This window comes from Neodiprion pinetum, unplaced genomic scaffold, assembly GCF_021155775.2.
Source record: "Neodiprion pinetum isolate iyNeoPine1 unplaced genomic scaffold, iyNeoPine1.2 ptg000083l, whole genome shotgun sequence".
NCBI lineage: Eukaryota > Metazoa > Arthropoda > Insecta > Hymenoptera > Diprionidae > Neodiprion > Neodiprion pinetum.
Window position 1 is genome coordinate 51,663 of NW_027184484.1, and position 16,412 is coordinate 68,074.

A 16,412-nucleotide genomic window follows, 5' to 3' on the forward strand; every position below is an offset into this window, starting at 1 on the left:
GATTTTCATTAATTTTTTTATCTGAATATTCAAGAATTTTATTTATAAGTATATTATTTGTTTTGATATTTTTAGGAGGTGATTTATATAATTTAATTTTTTATTTAATAATTATTTTTATTAGATTTTTATTTATTTTGATTCGAGGAACTTTGCCTCGTTTACGTTATGATAAATTAATGATAATAGCTTGAAAAAAAATTTCACCTGTTTCATTAAATTATTTAATTTTATTTATAGGTTTAGAATTTATATTTTATTGTTATTTATTATAAATTATATTACAAATTTAATTATTCAAGTTTAAATCAATAAAAGATTTAAAACTTTTATATTAAGTTTTCAAGACATAAACTTATTCAAGTTCATTGATTTGTGGGGTTAATTTAATTTAATAAATAGTCTCATATTTTTGTTAATATAGGATATATTAAAAAATAAAAGAAGTATACTAATGTTAAAATTTGTCCAACAATAATAAATGGATTTTCTACAGGTCTTATTCCAATTCACGTTAGTATTAAAACAATTCTAATAAATATTCAAAATAGAAATTGTCCAAATGGATAAAAATTTAATCCTTTAAAATTTATCATTTTATAAAAAGGTATAATTAATAAGATTAAAATAGACATTAAAAGAAGAATTACTCCTCCTAATTTATTAGGGATAGATCGTAGGATTGCATATGCAAATAAAAAATGTCATTCAGGTTTAATATGAGGAGGAGTAATTATAGGATTAGCAGGGGTAAAATTGTCTGGGTCTCCTAATATATTAGGATTTATTAAAATAATATAAATTAAAATAAAGTATATTAAAATAAATCCTACAATATCTTTTAATAAAAAGTATGGTTGAAATGGTATTTTGTCAATATTACTATTAGTTCCTAAAGGATTTCTTGATCCTGTATGATGGAGAAATATTCAATGAATAATTGTTATTATAATAATAATAAAAGGAATAATAAAATGAAGAGTAAAAAATCGTGTTAGTGTAGCATTATTAATAGAAAATCCTCCTCATAATCATTGTACTAAGAATTCTCCTAAATACGGGATTGCTGAAAGAAGGTTTGCGATTACAGTGGCTCCTCAAAAAGATATTTGTCCTCAAGGTAAGACGTATCCTAAAAATGCAGCTGCTATAGTTAATAATAACATTATTGTTCCTGTCATTCAAGTTGGTTTAAAGTTGAATGATCCAAAAAATATTCCTCGTCCGATATGTAAATATATACAGATGAAAAATATAGAAGCACCATTCGCAGGTAAATTTTTGATTATTTAACCATTATTAATATCTCGGTAAATATGGATAATTCTATCAAATGCTATTTGAATATTAGGTGCATAATGTATAGCTGAAAAAATACCTGTAATTAGTTGGGTTACTAAACATAATCCTAACAATGAACCAAAATTTCATATTGAAGTAATATTCGATGGCGTTGGTAAATCTACTGAAGATCCATTTATAATTGATAAACTATTTTTTAAACGTAAAGGTAACATTAGAATTAAAATAATTATGATAATATTTATTATTATTCATTTATTAAAAAGAAATTTTACGTTTGAGATTAATCTTGATACATAAATAAAAATAATTAATAATCTTCCTAAAAAAATTAAAAAAATTATATATGAGTATCAAAATCTTATATTTAACATTCCTGATGTTACAGAAATTAAAGATGTTTGGATTAGTAAAATTAATCCTATTGTAAATGGGGTTTTTGTTAAATATATTATTATAGTATTAATTAATATAAATAGTATGAAAATTTGTTGAGGGACAAGGCTCATAGTGCTAGTAGATTCCCGAATGTTCCCGAATGTATTAGCATAGACCATCTTCCACTTAGCTATAGTCAGTTCCTATCAGTACACCGCCCTAGACGGACGTGTATCTTGTACTTACTTATATTGTAATATACTTAACAGTTATAACCACGAATATATGATTTACTTATTAATAACTCCTTTAATCCAATATCCCTTTATCATCAGGTTATGGGCCCAGATAAGGTAACCCAAAAATAAAGGTGGTTGTTAATAAATAAAGTAAAAATTCTGAAAAGTGCGTGAAAAACGTGCGAGTAGCATCGAGAAGTTTCGATAGCGTGCAGTGGCGTGGATTTCTTCATTGTGAGACACTAGGCGTAGGAGCTCGGACAATTTGGCGGGAAAAACCGCTGTGCTGTGACTAGCGAAAAAGTTGATAGTGTCGATTTTTAGTGGTTGTTGAGTAGTTTTGTAGAAATGGCTCTCTGCATAAAAATAGATCCTCTCACTGCAGAAAATTATAGATCATGGAGGGCTCAGATCAAAGGACTTTTGATGAGTCACGATTTATGGGAGTATGTCACCGGAGAAAATCCAAAACCAGAGACTGGACAAGAACAAATAACAGCGTGGATCAAAAAGAATCGGAAGGCTATGGCAAACCTTCTGATAGCGCTGGGAATGGATGAGGCAGCCAGCTACGATGACCTGAAGACATCGAAGGAGATGTGGGATAAAATTCAGGCGACGTATGAATCAAAAGGACCGGCGCGAAAAGCGTATTTACTGAAAAAATTGGCTTTGTCGAAGATGGCAGAGGGAGATGACGTCAGAAAACATGTAGCAGAATTTTATGAAGCAGTGAAAAAATTGCGAGAGGTGAACCTGGATGTAACCAGTGAGATGCTGGTGATTTTGTTGTTAAATAGTTTACCGGAAAGCTACGAGATGTTCAAAACGTCGATCGAGACACAGGATGAGTTACCAACACTGGACGGGCTGAAAGTTAAAATCATGGAGTATCATGAGGGACATGCGAACAAACATGTCGAGCCAGCACAAGGAGCGATGTACTCAAAGTATAACCAGAGGAAACAGCGTGGACAACATGGCGGAAAGCCAAAGGCGTCAAGTTCTCGGGATGAGAATTTTCGGCGGGAAGTCGAATGTTTCAGGTGTCACAAGAGGGGACACATTGCAAAGAACTGCCCGGAGAGAAATAAACGGGAGTACAACAGTGCGAGAAATACTCATGAGCCATCGTTGAGCACCTGTGAGCAGGCGATGTACAGTGGTAGTGGTAACATGTGTTGGTGCATAGACAGTGGTGCGACTAGTCATCTGTGTAATAATAGAGACAAGTTTAGTAATTTTAAGCCTAAGCAGGCGGAGTTGAGCCTGGCAACGGACAAAAATACAAAAATATTGGGAATAGGAAATGTTTCAGTGAATGTGTCAACAGGTAAAAGTCAGTGGGACATCGATTTTAAGAACGTGTCATACGTACCAGACTTGAGAACGAATTTATTCTCGGTGGCGCGAGCCACAGATTTCGGGCATACAGTGATCTTCAAGAAAACTGAAGCGATAGTGGTAAATAAAAACAATGATGTGATTATGCGCGCGCAAAGACGCGGGAATTTATATTTTGTAAATGACATTAAAGACAGTGTAAACAGTGCCGTATCTAGTGAAAAGCCAGAAATAAATAAATGGCATGAAAAGTTGGGGCATGTCAATGAGCGAGACCTGAAGCTCATGGCTAAAAGTGAATTGGTGTACGGGTTAGACATCAGCGACAGTGAAAAATTGTCAGAGTGCGAAGTGTGTATCCAGGAAAAACAGACTAGACTACCTTTTCCAAAAACCAGTGAACAACGAACCCAAAAATTACTCGAAATAGTTCATTCAGATGTGTGTGGACCAATGCGGCATGCATCGACATCAGGAAAAAGATATTTCGTCACCTTCATCGACGATAAGTCAAGATGGTGTCAAATATATTTGATGAAAAATAAATCTGAAGTTCTGGAAAAATTCAAGGAGTATAAAAGCGAGGTGGAAAACCAAACTGGGGAAAAGATAAAGGCGTTACAATCATACAATGGAAAAGAGTATTGTAACGGAGCGTTTAATGAATTTCTACTGAAAAATGGGATTCAAAGACGATTGACAGCACCGCATACACCCCAACAGAACGGTATAGCAGAGAGAAAGAACCGAACACTGATAGAGATGGTACGATGTATGATGCGGCAGGCGGGGGCACCTCCCCACCTGTGGGCCGAGGCGTTAAGTAACGCAAACTATACAAGGAATAGATGTCCGACCAGTGCGTTAAACGGCGAGATACCGTGTTGTGTGTGGAAGGGAAGACCTCTCACAGTTAAACACATTTAAGCTTTTGGGACAAAGGCTTTCGTCTTGGATAAGACGCAAAAGCGCGGGAAATTAGATTCCAGGTCGACACCAGGGATATTTGTAGGATACGCATTTAAGTCCAAGGCATATCGTATCTACTTCCCGCGGGACAGATCAGTTGTAACTACACGAGATGTGAAGTTTGTTGATCAGATTGGATTCAAGGGTGAATATCAGGAGATATTCGAGACCGAGAGAAACACTGAGGTAATAGAGGAGCAGTGTGAAGAACTCGAGGTGCCGAGCGAAGAGCCGGAGATACCAGAACCAGCAAAGATACTAGAGAGACCCAATAGAAAGAGAGGGGCAAGGCAGTCTTGGGAAGGCGTAGGGTTACCCAGCAAGAGAGGCCGGGGACGTCCGATGTACCTTCGGACAGGATTGGTAGGCAGACCGAAGAAAGTATACGTCACACTCCCAGAAAAACAGAGTGGGGAAGACCACGGAGCTGCTAGCGAAGAAGAGAATGAAGGAATAGAAGATGATGCGATGGACGAAGAGGTATTCGCATATCTAACAGTGACAGAAAATCCGACTACATGGCAACAAGCGAGCAAGACAGAAAATGCGGACTCGTGGAAGGTAGCATTGGAGGAAGAGATGCTAGCCCAGATAAAAAATAAAACATGGGAAATCGAAAAGAGACCCAAGGGCCGAAAAGTCATCGGAAGTCGCTACGTATTTTGCACTAAGTCTGATGGTAAAAGAAAGGTCAGATTAGTCGCAAAAGGGTGTTCTCAGAGGCCAGGAGAAGATTTCACCGAGACATTTTCACCAGTTGTAAGATCAACATCAGTGAGGGTCATTGCAGCGGTAGCAGCGGAATACAACTTGAAGATTCACCAGATGGATATAGTGACCGCGTTTTTAAATGGTGATTTGCGGGAAAGTGTATACATGGAAGTGCCTAAGTGTATGCGCGAGATTATCGAAAAAATAATTGCGGGTGAGCCCATCGGTTCAGGCGGGAAGGTAATACGCGATGAGAAAATTACAGAAACCGCGAAGCGCTGGAGAGAGGGCTTGAAAGCGGGGAGTGACAGTGTTTGTACTCTGAAAAAATCGCTGTATGGTTTGCGTCAAGCCGGGGCTGAGTGGCATAAAAAATTGGTAGATAGATTAAATGTATTAGGTTTTAATGCAGTGCCACAGGATAAATGTTTATTTGTAAACCGAAAAGGTGACAGTGTAATGTATATAGCAATATACGTGGATGATATCTTATTAGCTAGTGACGACGAGGCCTGGATAGGCAAAATAAAGAAAGCGTTGTCAAAGTCGTTTGAGACAAAAGATCTCGGGTTAGTTAAAAGTTGTATAGGTATCGAATTTGAGCGGGACGAAGAGTCACGTGTGTTCTTACGACAAAGAGAGTATACCAGGGCCGTACTCAAGCGTTTTGGGATGGATGAGTGTAAACCGATAGACACACCCATTGAGGCTAAATGTAATTTAGTAAAACCAGAATGCATGAATGAGTCAGAAATGAATAAATATCCGTACCAGAGTTTAATTGGAGCGTTGTTGTATCTTGCGATAACTACTAGACCAGATATAGCATACGCGGTAAATTTCTTAAGTCAGTTCAATACCAATTACAATGTAGATCATTGGAAAGCCGCGAAAAGGGTTTTAAGGTATTTGAAGGGTACAATAGACTACGGGTTAAAATTTGAGCAAACCGGATTAGCTTTATTTGCAGTTGTAGATGCTAACTGGGGAGGGGACTCAATGGATCGTAAGTCGTATACGGGATATGGATTTATTCTGGCGGGATCTGTTATTAGTTGGGAGGCGCGAAAACAGAAAACAGTGGCGCTCTCAAGTACAGAGGCAGAGTACATGGCCGTAGCGGAGGCTACGAAAGAAGCATTATATTTGAAAGGCTTATTAATTAGTTTAGGTATACAGGAAGACTCAGAAATTGTCACAATACTGAATGATAACCAGAGTGCAATCAGTATGATTAAGAATGACGTATATCACCAGCGTACAAAGCGTATAGATGTCAGACATCACTTTGTCAGGAATGAGTATGCGTGTGGAGTGATAGACGTGAAATATTTAAGCACAGAGAGAATGCCAGCAGATATGTTTACGAAAGGTCTGAGTGGCAGTAAACACAGGAAATGTATGAGTAATATAAATATTGTAAATAGTGTGTGTGAGAGCTTGGATTAGTATGCACGTACTATGTACCTTGAGAGAGGGTGTTGAGGGACAAGGCTCATAGTGCTAGTAGATTCCCGAATGTTCCCGAATGTATTAGCATAGACCATCGTCCACTTAGCTATAGTCAGTTCCTATCAGTATACCGCCCTAGACGGACGTGTATCTTGTACTTACTTATATTGTAATATACTTAACAGTTATAACCACGAATATATTATTTACTTATTAATAACTCCTTTAATCCAATATCCCTTTATCATCAAAATTTTTATAATTCATTAATTTAAATAAATTCATATTGATTAGTTTTAAAAAAAAATTTTTTCTTTGATTTACAAAATCAATATTTTTAATAAACTATTAAAACTTATATTTAATATTAAAATTTCAAAAAATAGTTTATTAAAATATTAATTTTGGAGATTAATGATAGGAAATTTTTTCTTTTTTTGAAATTAATATATATATATATATTATTAATTTATTATTTTATTAGATTTTTATTATTTAGCTTATTTTATATTTTTAATTAGATTTTTAAGTTCAAGATTGAATCGGTTTCATTGATTAATGGTTTTATTAAGAATTGAATTTATTATTTCAATACTATATTCAATATTAATTTTATTTTTAAATATATATATATTAGAGATGTATTTTATTACAATTTTTTCAATTTTTAGAGTTTGTGAAGGGGTTTTGGGTTTATCTATTTTGATTTATATAATTCGTTTACATGGTAATGATTATTTTCAAGTTTTAAATATTTTTTAATGATGAAGTTTTATTTTTATATATTATTTTTAATTATAGTTTCTAAAAATAATTTTTGATTTTTTCAGTTTAATTTATTTTTTTTAAGGTTTCTTTTTATATTTTCTGGAAATTATAGATTTGAATTTAAGAGTATAAATATTTTTTTGGGGTGTGATAATTCATCTTTTGGGTTAGTTTTATTACCTTTATGAATTGGAGCATTAATAATTATATCGAGGTATTTTATTTATGAATTAAAAATTTATTTGAATTATTTTATTTTATTGATATTTTTTTTTTTTTCATTTTTATTTTTGACATTTACTGTAAATAATTTATTTTTATTTCATCTTTTTTTTGAATGTAGTTTAATTCCTACTTTTTGTTTAATTTTAGGATGAGGTAATCAATTGGATCGGGTTCAAGCAGGTATTCATTTATTATTTTACACTTTATTTGCTTCTTTACCTTTATTATTAAGAATTATTTATTTATTTTTTGAATTTAAAAATTTAAATTATATTTTTTCTGTAGAAAATTTATTTCAAGTTTATTCTTTTTATTTATTTGTATTTTTAATTTTTGCTTTTTTAGTAGAGTTACCTATTTTTTTTATGCATTTATGGTTGCTTAAAGCTCATGTAGAAGCTCCTGTTTGTGGTTCAATGATTTTAGCTGCTATTATATTGAAGTTAGGGGGGTATGGTTTATTACGAGTTTATATATATTTAATTAATATGGGGATTTTTTTAAATGTTTATTTGATTGTTTTGAGAATAATAAGAGGAATTTACATCAGTTTAATTAGAATATTTCAAGTTGATTTAAAATCTTTAATTGCTTATTCTTCAATTGCTCATATAATAATAATATTATCTGGTTTATTAACTTTAATAAGATGAGGAATTTATGGTTCTTATTTATCAATAATTTCTCATGGTTTATGTTCTTCAGGTTTATTTTGTTTAGTAAATATTATTTATGAGCGTTTAAGAAGCCGAAGATTATCTATTAATAAAGGTTTAATAAATTATATGCCTAGAATATGTTTATGATGATTTTTATTATGTTCTTTAAGTATAGCCACTCCTCCTTCTCTGAATTTAATAGGTGAAATTATATTAATCAATAGATTAATTATGTTAAGTAAAATAATTTTTTTATTTATCATTTTTTTATCTTTTTTTAGAGCTTGCTATACATTATATTTATATTCTTTTACTCAACATGGTAAAATAAATTATTTTTTTTATTCATTTTCTCAAGGTAATGTTCGTGAGTATATTTTATTAATATTACATTGAATTCCTTTAAATTTAATTATTTTAAATAGAGAATTTTTTATTGTTTGAATATAAATTAATTTAAATAGTTTATATGAAATATTGATTTGTGGTGTCAAAGAAAATTAAATTTAGTTTTTAAATTATTTTTATATTGAATATTTGTTTATTTAGCTTTATTTTAATTTTTTTTATTAGATTAGTTTTATTTATATTAAGTATTTATTTTTTATTATATGATTTAGTTTATTTTGTTGAGTATAATTTAATTGAAATTAATTCTTCCTGCGTAGTAATAACATTTTTGTTTGACTGGATATCATTAATTTTTATAAGAACAGTTTTATTTATTTCTTCTTTGGTAATTTTATATAGAAATTCCTATGTAATAAATGATTTGAATTTGAATCGATTTATTATATAAGTAATTTTATTTGTTGTATCAATGATATTAATAATTGTTAGTCCAAATTTAATTAGTATTTTATTAGGTTGGGATGGGTTAGGTTTGATTTCTTATTGTTTAGTAATTTATCATCAAAATGTTAAGTCTTTTAATGCTGGTATATTAACTGTTATTTCTAATCGTATTGGTGATATTTTTTTATTATTATCAATTTCTTGAATAATAAATTTTGGTGGTTGAAATTTTTATTTTTATATAGATGTTTTGAAATATAATTCTTTTATAATAGTAATTACTTTAATAATTTTGATTGCTACATTTACTAAAAGTGCACAAATTCCTTTTTCTTCTTGACTTCCTGCGGCAATAGCAGCTCCTACTCCTGTATCTTCATTAGTTCATTCTTCTACCTTAGTAACGGCAGGAGTTTATTTATTACTTCGATTTGAAAATTTATTTAATAGAGAGAATTTTATTATTATATTTTTATTATTATCTAGATTAACTATATTTATGTCTGGATTGAATGCAAATTTTGAATTTGATTTAAAATAATTATTGCCTTATCAACTTTAAGTCAATTAGGTTTGATAATAAGAATTTTATTTTTAGGATTTAAGTTTCAGACTTTTTTCATCTTTTAATACATACATTTTTTGAAGCATTATTATTTATATGTTCAGGAGTTTTTATTGATGGATTAAATAATTTTCAGGATATTCGTTTATTAGGTTCAATATTTAATCAAATACCATTTACTTCTATTTGTTTTCATTTTTATAATTTATCTTTATGTGGATTTCCTTTTTTAGCTGGATTTTATTCTAAGGATATAATTTTAGAAATAGTTTTAATATTAAATTATAATATATTTATTACATTTATTTTTTTTAATTCAACTTTTTTAACTGTTTCTTATACTTTTCGTTTGATTTATTTTTCTATATTAGGTTGGTATAATATAATTAGATTAAATTATTTGAATGATTATGATGTTTATATAAATAATTCAATATATTTTATGATATTGATAGTAATTTAAGGAGGTTCTATGTTTAGTTGATTAATTTTTCCTTATAGATATGTCATTATTTTGCCTTTTTATATAAAAATTTTACCAATTTTAATTATTTTTTTAGGTATATTATTTGGATTTTTTGTTTATTATTTAAATGTTAAAATGTTTAAAATAAAGTTTTCTTTTTTAAAGTTATTTTTTAGAACAATATGGTTTTTACCTGTTATTTCTACTTATGGTTTAATTAAAAATATTATATTTATAAATAAAGAATTAACATTAAATTTTAATCAAAATTGATTAGAATTTTATAAAAGAAGAATGATTATAATTTTTATAAAATATTTTTATATATTTATAGATTTATTAATTTTTTATTTTAATAATATTTTAAATTTATTTTTATTATTTGCTTTTTTATTTTTTTATTATTTATTTATGTTATAAATGTTTGAATAGCTTAAAATTAAAAGTATATTATTGAAGATAGTATTATGATTTATTTAAATCTTTAAACATTTAATTTATAAAATTAAATAATTTATTTTTACAATGAAAATGTAATGTTTTTATAAACTATATAAATTAGAAATATGAATGAATTTTAATCATTTGATAAAAAGTTGGAAGCTTTCTTATTTCATATTGCTATTTAATTGGAATTTATATTCATTTTTATTATTAACAATAATAAGCCTCTTTTTGGCTTCAATTAATTTTAATATAAATTATTTAAGACAAATTAATTAATATTAATAATTTTTGAATGCAGATCAAATGTTATATTTAACTATTATCCTATAAAGTAGAGTTATTAATAAATAACTATAATTTCAGGCCGAAACTGAATATAAAATTTATTTCAACTTTGTGATTTTTAAATTCAGTTTGGTGCCCCAAATTTTCATTCATAATATAATCCTAACAATAAAATTAAGATAAAGTATGATACTATAAATAGTCAAATTTTTATATTTGAAATTGTTAAGGTTATAATTATTGGTAATATTAATGTTACTTCTACATCAAAAATTAAAAAAATTACTGCAATTAAAAAAAAACGAATAGAAAATGATGTATGAGGGTATCCTTTTGGGTCAAATCCACATTCAAATCGTGAATTTTTTTCTAATTCATAAAATGTTTTTTTTGATAAGATTATTGAAATAGTTAATATAATAATAGTAATTATTATAATTATTATTAAGGTATTAAATATTAATTTAATTATTTATGCTAAATTTTATTAGACTTATTGATTGGAAATCAATTATACTTAAGTTATATTATATAAATGATATTAGTAGGTTCTTCATCAGTAAATAGAAATATAAAGGAAAAGTCAAATTACATCTACGAAATGTCAGTATCATGCTGCTGCTTCAAATCCAAAGTGATGAAAATTAGAATAATGATTTAAATGTACTCGAAATAAGTTAATTATAATAGATGTTGTACCAATTAAAACATGAATTCTGTGGAATCCTGTAGCAATAAAGAAAGTTGATCCGTAAATTGAATCTGCTATTGTGAATGGTGCTTCTAAATATTCGTATCATTGTAAGATTGAGAAAGTAATACCTAAAATGATTGTGATTAATATTCTTTTAATTATTTCCTTTTTTGTATTATTTATTAATCTATGGTGGGCTCATGTAATTGTTGCTCCTGAAGAAACTAAAATAATTGTATTTAATAAAGGAATATCATAAGGGTTAAATGGTGTAATATTTTAGGGGGGTCATATTCTCCCAATTTCAATTGAAGGTGAGAGGGATCTATGAAAAAATGCTCAAAAAAAAGATAAAAAGAAAAAAATTTCTGAAATAATGAACAAAATTATTCCTAATTTCATTCCTATTATTACATTTGATGTATGTAATCCTTGATAAGTTCTTTCTCGAATGATGTCTCGTCATCATTGAATTATAATCAAAATAGTGATGAGAATTCCTAATATTAATATATTTTTTACTTTGAAATTGAACCATTCAATAGAACCTAAAAGTAGAATTATTACAGCTAATGATCCTAATAAAGGTCAAGGTCTGTAATTAACTAAATGAAATGGATGTTGAGGAAAGGATATATTTTTATTTCACATTAGTTTACTTCTCTAGAATATAGGGTGATTAACACTATAAAAACATAAGCTTGAATAATTGAAACAGCGAATTCTAAAATTAATAAAGAAATTTGTCTAACTACTAAAAAAGATGATGATAATATATTAATTTTTGTTCCGATTCTTCTTAATGAGGTTATTAATAAGTGGCCTGCAATAATATTTGCTGTCAATCGTACCGCAAGTGTTAGAGGGCGAATTAAATTTCTGATTGATTCAATTAATACTATAAAAGGTATTAATGCATTTAGTGTATCTTGAGATACAAGATGGGTAAATATATGACTTATACTTTTTAATCACCCGAATAGTATAAGTCTTAATCATAAAGATAATGATAATGTAATTCTATTTGATAAATGTCTAGTTCTAGTAAAAATATAAGGAAAAAGACCTATACAATTATTAAATAAAATAAATAAAAATAAAGATGAGAGAATTAACGTTCTGTTAATTTTAAAATTACCTAATAAAATTTTTACTTCTGAATGAATTATATATATTAATTTTCATCATAAAATATTTTTTCGTGATATAATTAATCAAAAAGTTGTTGATGGGAATAGGAAGGTTCCAATTAATGTTCTTGATCAATTTAAGTTTAGGTTAGGAAAAAATGTTGAAGTTGGATCGAAAATTGAAAATAAATTTATTATCATTTTCAAAAGTTAAATTTTTTCTTCTTAAAAAATTTATCGAATTTTTTTTTAAAAAATTTTTTTTCCAAAGTATGCTATAATAATAATTGTAATGAAAAGAATAGTAAATATTGTATATAAAAATAATCAATTTATAGGGTATATCTGTGGAATAAAAGAATATGAGATCTTCTAATATTTATAGTTTGACTAACTATTATTTTAATAAATTAATTCTTTTCATTAAGAATATTTGCTAATATGTATATTATAAAATGATTTAAGAGATCATTGCTTGCTTTTCAGCCACTTAATGAATTAAAATGAATTAATTCACTTTAAAAAATAAGTTATTGGAATTCTTTCTATAACAATTGGTATAAATCTATGATTGGCTCCACAAATTTCTGAACATTGTCCGAATATTAATCCTGGTCGTTTGATTAATAATCTAATTTGATTTAATCGCCCTGGAATTGCATCAATTTTTTCCCTAGACTAGGAATTGTTCAAGAGTGAATTACATCATTTGATCTGACAATTATACGAATTTGTGTATTTGAGGAAATAATTGTGTTATTATCTACATCTAATAAACGGAAAGAATTTTTATTAATTGATTTATTTATATAAAAGTCAAATTCGATATTTTTGAAGTCTGAGTATTCGTATCTTCAGTATCATTGATGTCCAATTGTTTTAATTGTAATTAGGGGTTTATTAATTTCATCTGTTAAGTATAGTAGATGAATTGATGGTATAGCAATAAAGATTAATAATATCGAAGGGGTTATTGTTCGAATAATTTCAATGTTTTGTTTGTTTAAAGGGTTTTTATTAGTAAATTTATTTAATATTATTGTTAATATTAAATATAAAATTGAGACTGTAATTAAGATTAGAATGATTATAGTATAATCGTGAAAAAAGATTAATTGTTCTATAATAGGAGAATTAGCGTTTTGAAAATTTATTCTTGATCAGGTTATCATTTTCTGAAAAAAGTTTGAAACTTTATTTATGGGGTTTATATCCAATGCATTTTTATGCCATAATAGAATTTCCTTGTTATTCTTGGAACTTCTTCATATCTATGATCTGAAGGTGGAAATTTTTGTTTTCATTCAATAGATGAATTTGTAATTTCTATAAATATAATTTGTCGTTGAGTTGATATTATTTCTCAAATAATAAAAATTAGGTATAGTACTCTAATAAATGAAATAATTGACCCAATTGTTGAGATAATAATTCATATTGTAAATGCATCAGGGTAATCAGAGTATTGACGTGGTATACCATTTAAACCTAAAAAATGTTGAGGAAAGAAAGTTATATTTACTCCTAAAAATATAATAGTAAATTGAATTTTTAATCATTTTATATTTAATGTTATTCCAGTAAATAATGGGTATCAGTATGTGATTCCTGCTATAATTCCAAATACTGCTCCTATAGATAAAGCATAATGAAAATGTGCTACAACATAATATGTGTCATGTAGAATAATATCAATAGAAGAGTTAGAAAGTATAATTCCTGTTAATCCTCCTATTGTGAAGAGAAAGATGAATCCTAATGTTCATAGTATTGATGATCTAAAATTTATTTTAGATCCATATGGAGTTGCTTATCATCTAAAAATTTTAATACCAGTAGGGATTGCAATAATTATTGTAGCGGCGGTAAAGTAAGCTCGTGTATCAACATCTATACCCACAGTGAATATATGGTGGGCTCGTACTACAAACCCTAATAGTCCAATTGTTATTATTGCATAAATTATTCCAAGAGTTCCAAATATTTCTTTTATCCCTGATTTTTGTGAAATAATGTGTGAAATTATTCCGAAGGCTGGTAAAATTAGAATATAAACTTCTGGGTGTCCGAAAAATCAAAATAAGTGTTGGTACAAGATTGGGTCTCCTCCTCCTGAAGGATCAAAGAAAGTTGTATTTATATTTCGATCTGTTATTAATATTGTAATTGCTCCTATTAGAACTGGAAGAGATAATAAAAGAAGAATAGCTGTTAATTTTACTGCTCAGACGAATAAAGGTATTTGTTCAAATCTTATTCCTTTTGAGTAAGAATTTATTCTCTGCATGCACGATGTAAGGAGACTGTAGTGTGTAGATGTTTATGTTTACCCCTTTCAATCCTTTGCTTCCGATGAGAAGCCCGTAAGACAGCAATGCCGTCTAATAAATGAGATGCGGGTGTGCAAATCATTAATCTACGAGAGAATTTTTGTTGAGAATATGTAAATTTGAACAACTGGTAAATTTGAAAAATTAACGACGGAGCCAGGAATCGAACCTGGAATCTAGCGATGCTTTACCGGAGACTTACTCCACTAGACCAGGGCGGCTAGGTGGTCTAGTGGAGTAAGTCTCCGGTAAAGCATCGCTAGATTCCAGGTTCGATTCCTGGCTCCGTCGTTAATTTTTCAAATTTACCAGTTGTTCAAATTTACATATTCTCAACAAAAATTCTCTCTTATTCCTTTTGGTCGTATATTAATTATTGTAGAAATGAAATTAATTGCTCCATGAAATGATGAAATTCCTGCTATGTGTGAAGAAAAAATTGTATAATCAACAGATGGTCCTGAGTGTCCAAGACTTCTTGACAATGGGGGGTAAACTGTTCTACCTGTACCTGTTCCTGAATCTACTAAGCTTCTTGAAATAAGTAAGATTAATGATGGTGAAAGTAATCAAAATCTTATATTATTTATTCGGGGGAAAACTATATCTGGGGCTCCTAGTATTAGAGGAATTAGTCAATTTCCAAATCCTCCAATTATAATAGGTACAACTATAAAAAAAATTATTAAGAATGCATGAGATGTTACGATTATGTTATGAATTTGATCATCACCAATAAATGATGTAGGTGTTCCTAGTTCTATACGAATAATTATTCTAGAAGATAATTCTAATATTCCTGATCAGATCAGAGTCCAAATATGAAGTATATTGTGCCAACGTTTTTATGGTTAGTTGAAGATAATCATTTATTCAATATTGGATGGAATGGCTGAATTTAGGCGATAAATTGTGAATTCAATTATGAAAATGAAATTTCTTTTAATAAAATTTTTTATAAATTATAATTTGTATGAATTAAAAATTGAATTTATTTATTAATGTTTTATATCTATTTATTTGAATACATTTGAATTTATTTTAATTATATAATAATTTGATATTTTTATTTTAATTATATGAATATATTATAATTTTTAATTTACTTTTATAGAAAGAGAAATTTGAAAAAAAAAAATTTTTTTCACGTTAGTTAAATTTTTAAAAATTATATATAATTATTGAAGAAATCCTATGTATTTTTTAATTATCTGTTCACATATCAATTAAAATAAAATATTATTCATTAGAAAAATGCCATTTAATTTACTTTATGAATTGTAATTTGGAACATTTATACAATGGATTAAAACTTATTATGAAATTGTAAGGAAACATACAGATAGATGAATGATTATTTATTTATTTTCATATTTTGAATATTAAAGAATTTATTATTCTTCAATTTAAGAAAGATAATTCATTTACATAAATCATTTTTTATTTTACCAAATTATTTAACCTAATTACCTCCATTTATATTCTATTATATCAATGTATAATATAAATAAATATAAATATATATATATATATGTGTGTGTATATATATACATATATATATTATGATTTTTAATTTACTTTAAAAAAAAAAGAAATTTAAAAGAAAAAGAATTTTTTTACATCATTTAAATTTTTTAAAATTATATATACTTA

General features: G+C 27.9%; 1 protein-coding gene and 2 pseudogenes across 1 annotated transcript; all 3 read right to left on the reverse strand.

Moving 5' to 3' along the window:
* Positions 1 to 620: 620 nt before the first annotated feature.
* LOC124224081 (cytochrome b-like) lies at positions 621 to 1,517 on the reverse strand (annotated as a pseudogene).
* A 9,626-nt stretch (positions 1,518 to 11,143) lies between these two features.
* LOC138191340 (cytochrome c oxidase subunit 3-like) lies at positions 11,144 to 11,741 on the reverse strand. Its single transcript, XM_069138041.1, is given in 1 exon segment — positions 11,144 to 11,741. A coding segment is annotated over 1 exon segment (486 nt). The 5' UTR covers positions 11,702 to 11,741; the 3' UTR covers positions 11,144 to 11,215.
* A 1,201-nt stretch (positions 11,742 to 12,942) lies between these two features.
* On the reverse strand, positions 12,943 to 13,601 carry LOC138191342 (cytochrome c oxidase subunit 2-like; annotated as a pseudogene).
* Between the last annotated feature and the right edge of the window lie 2,811 nt (positions 13,602 to 16,412).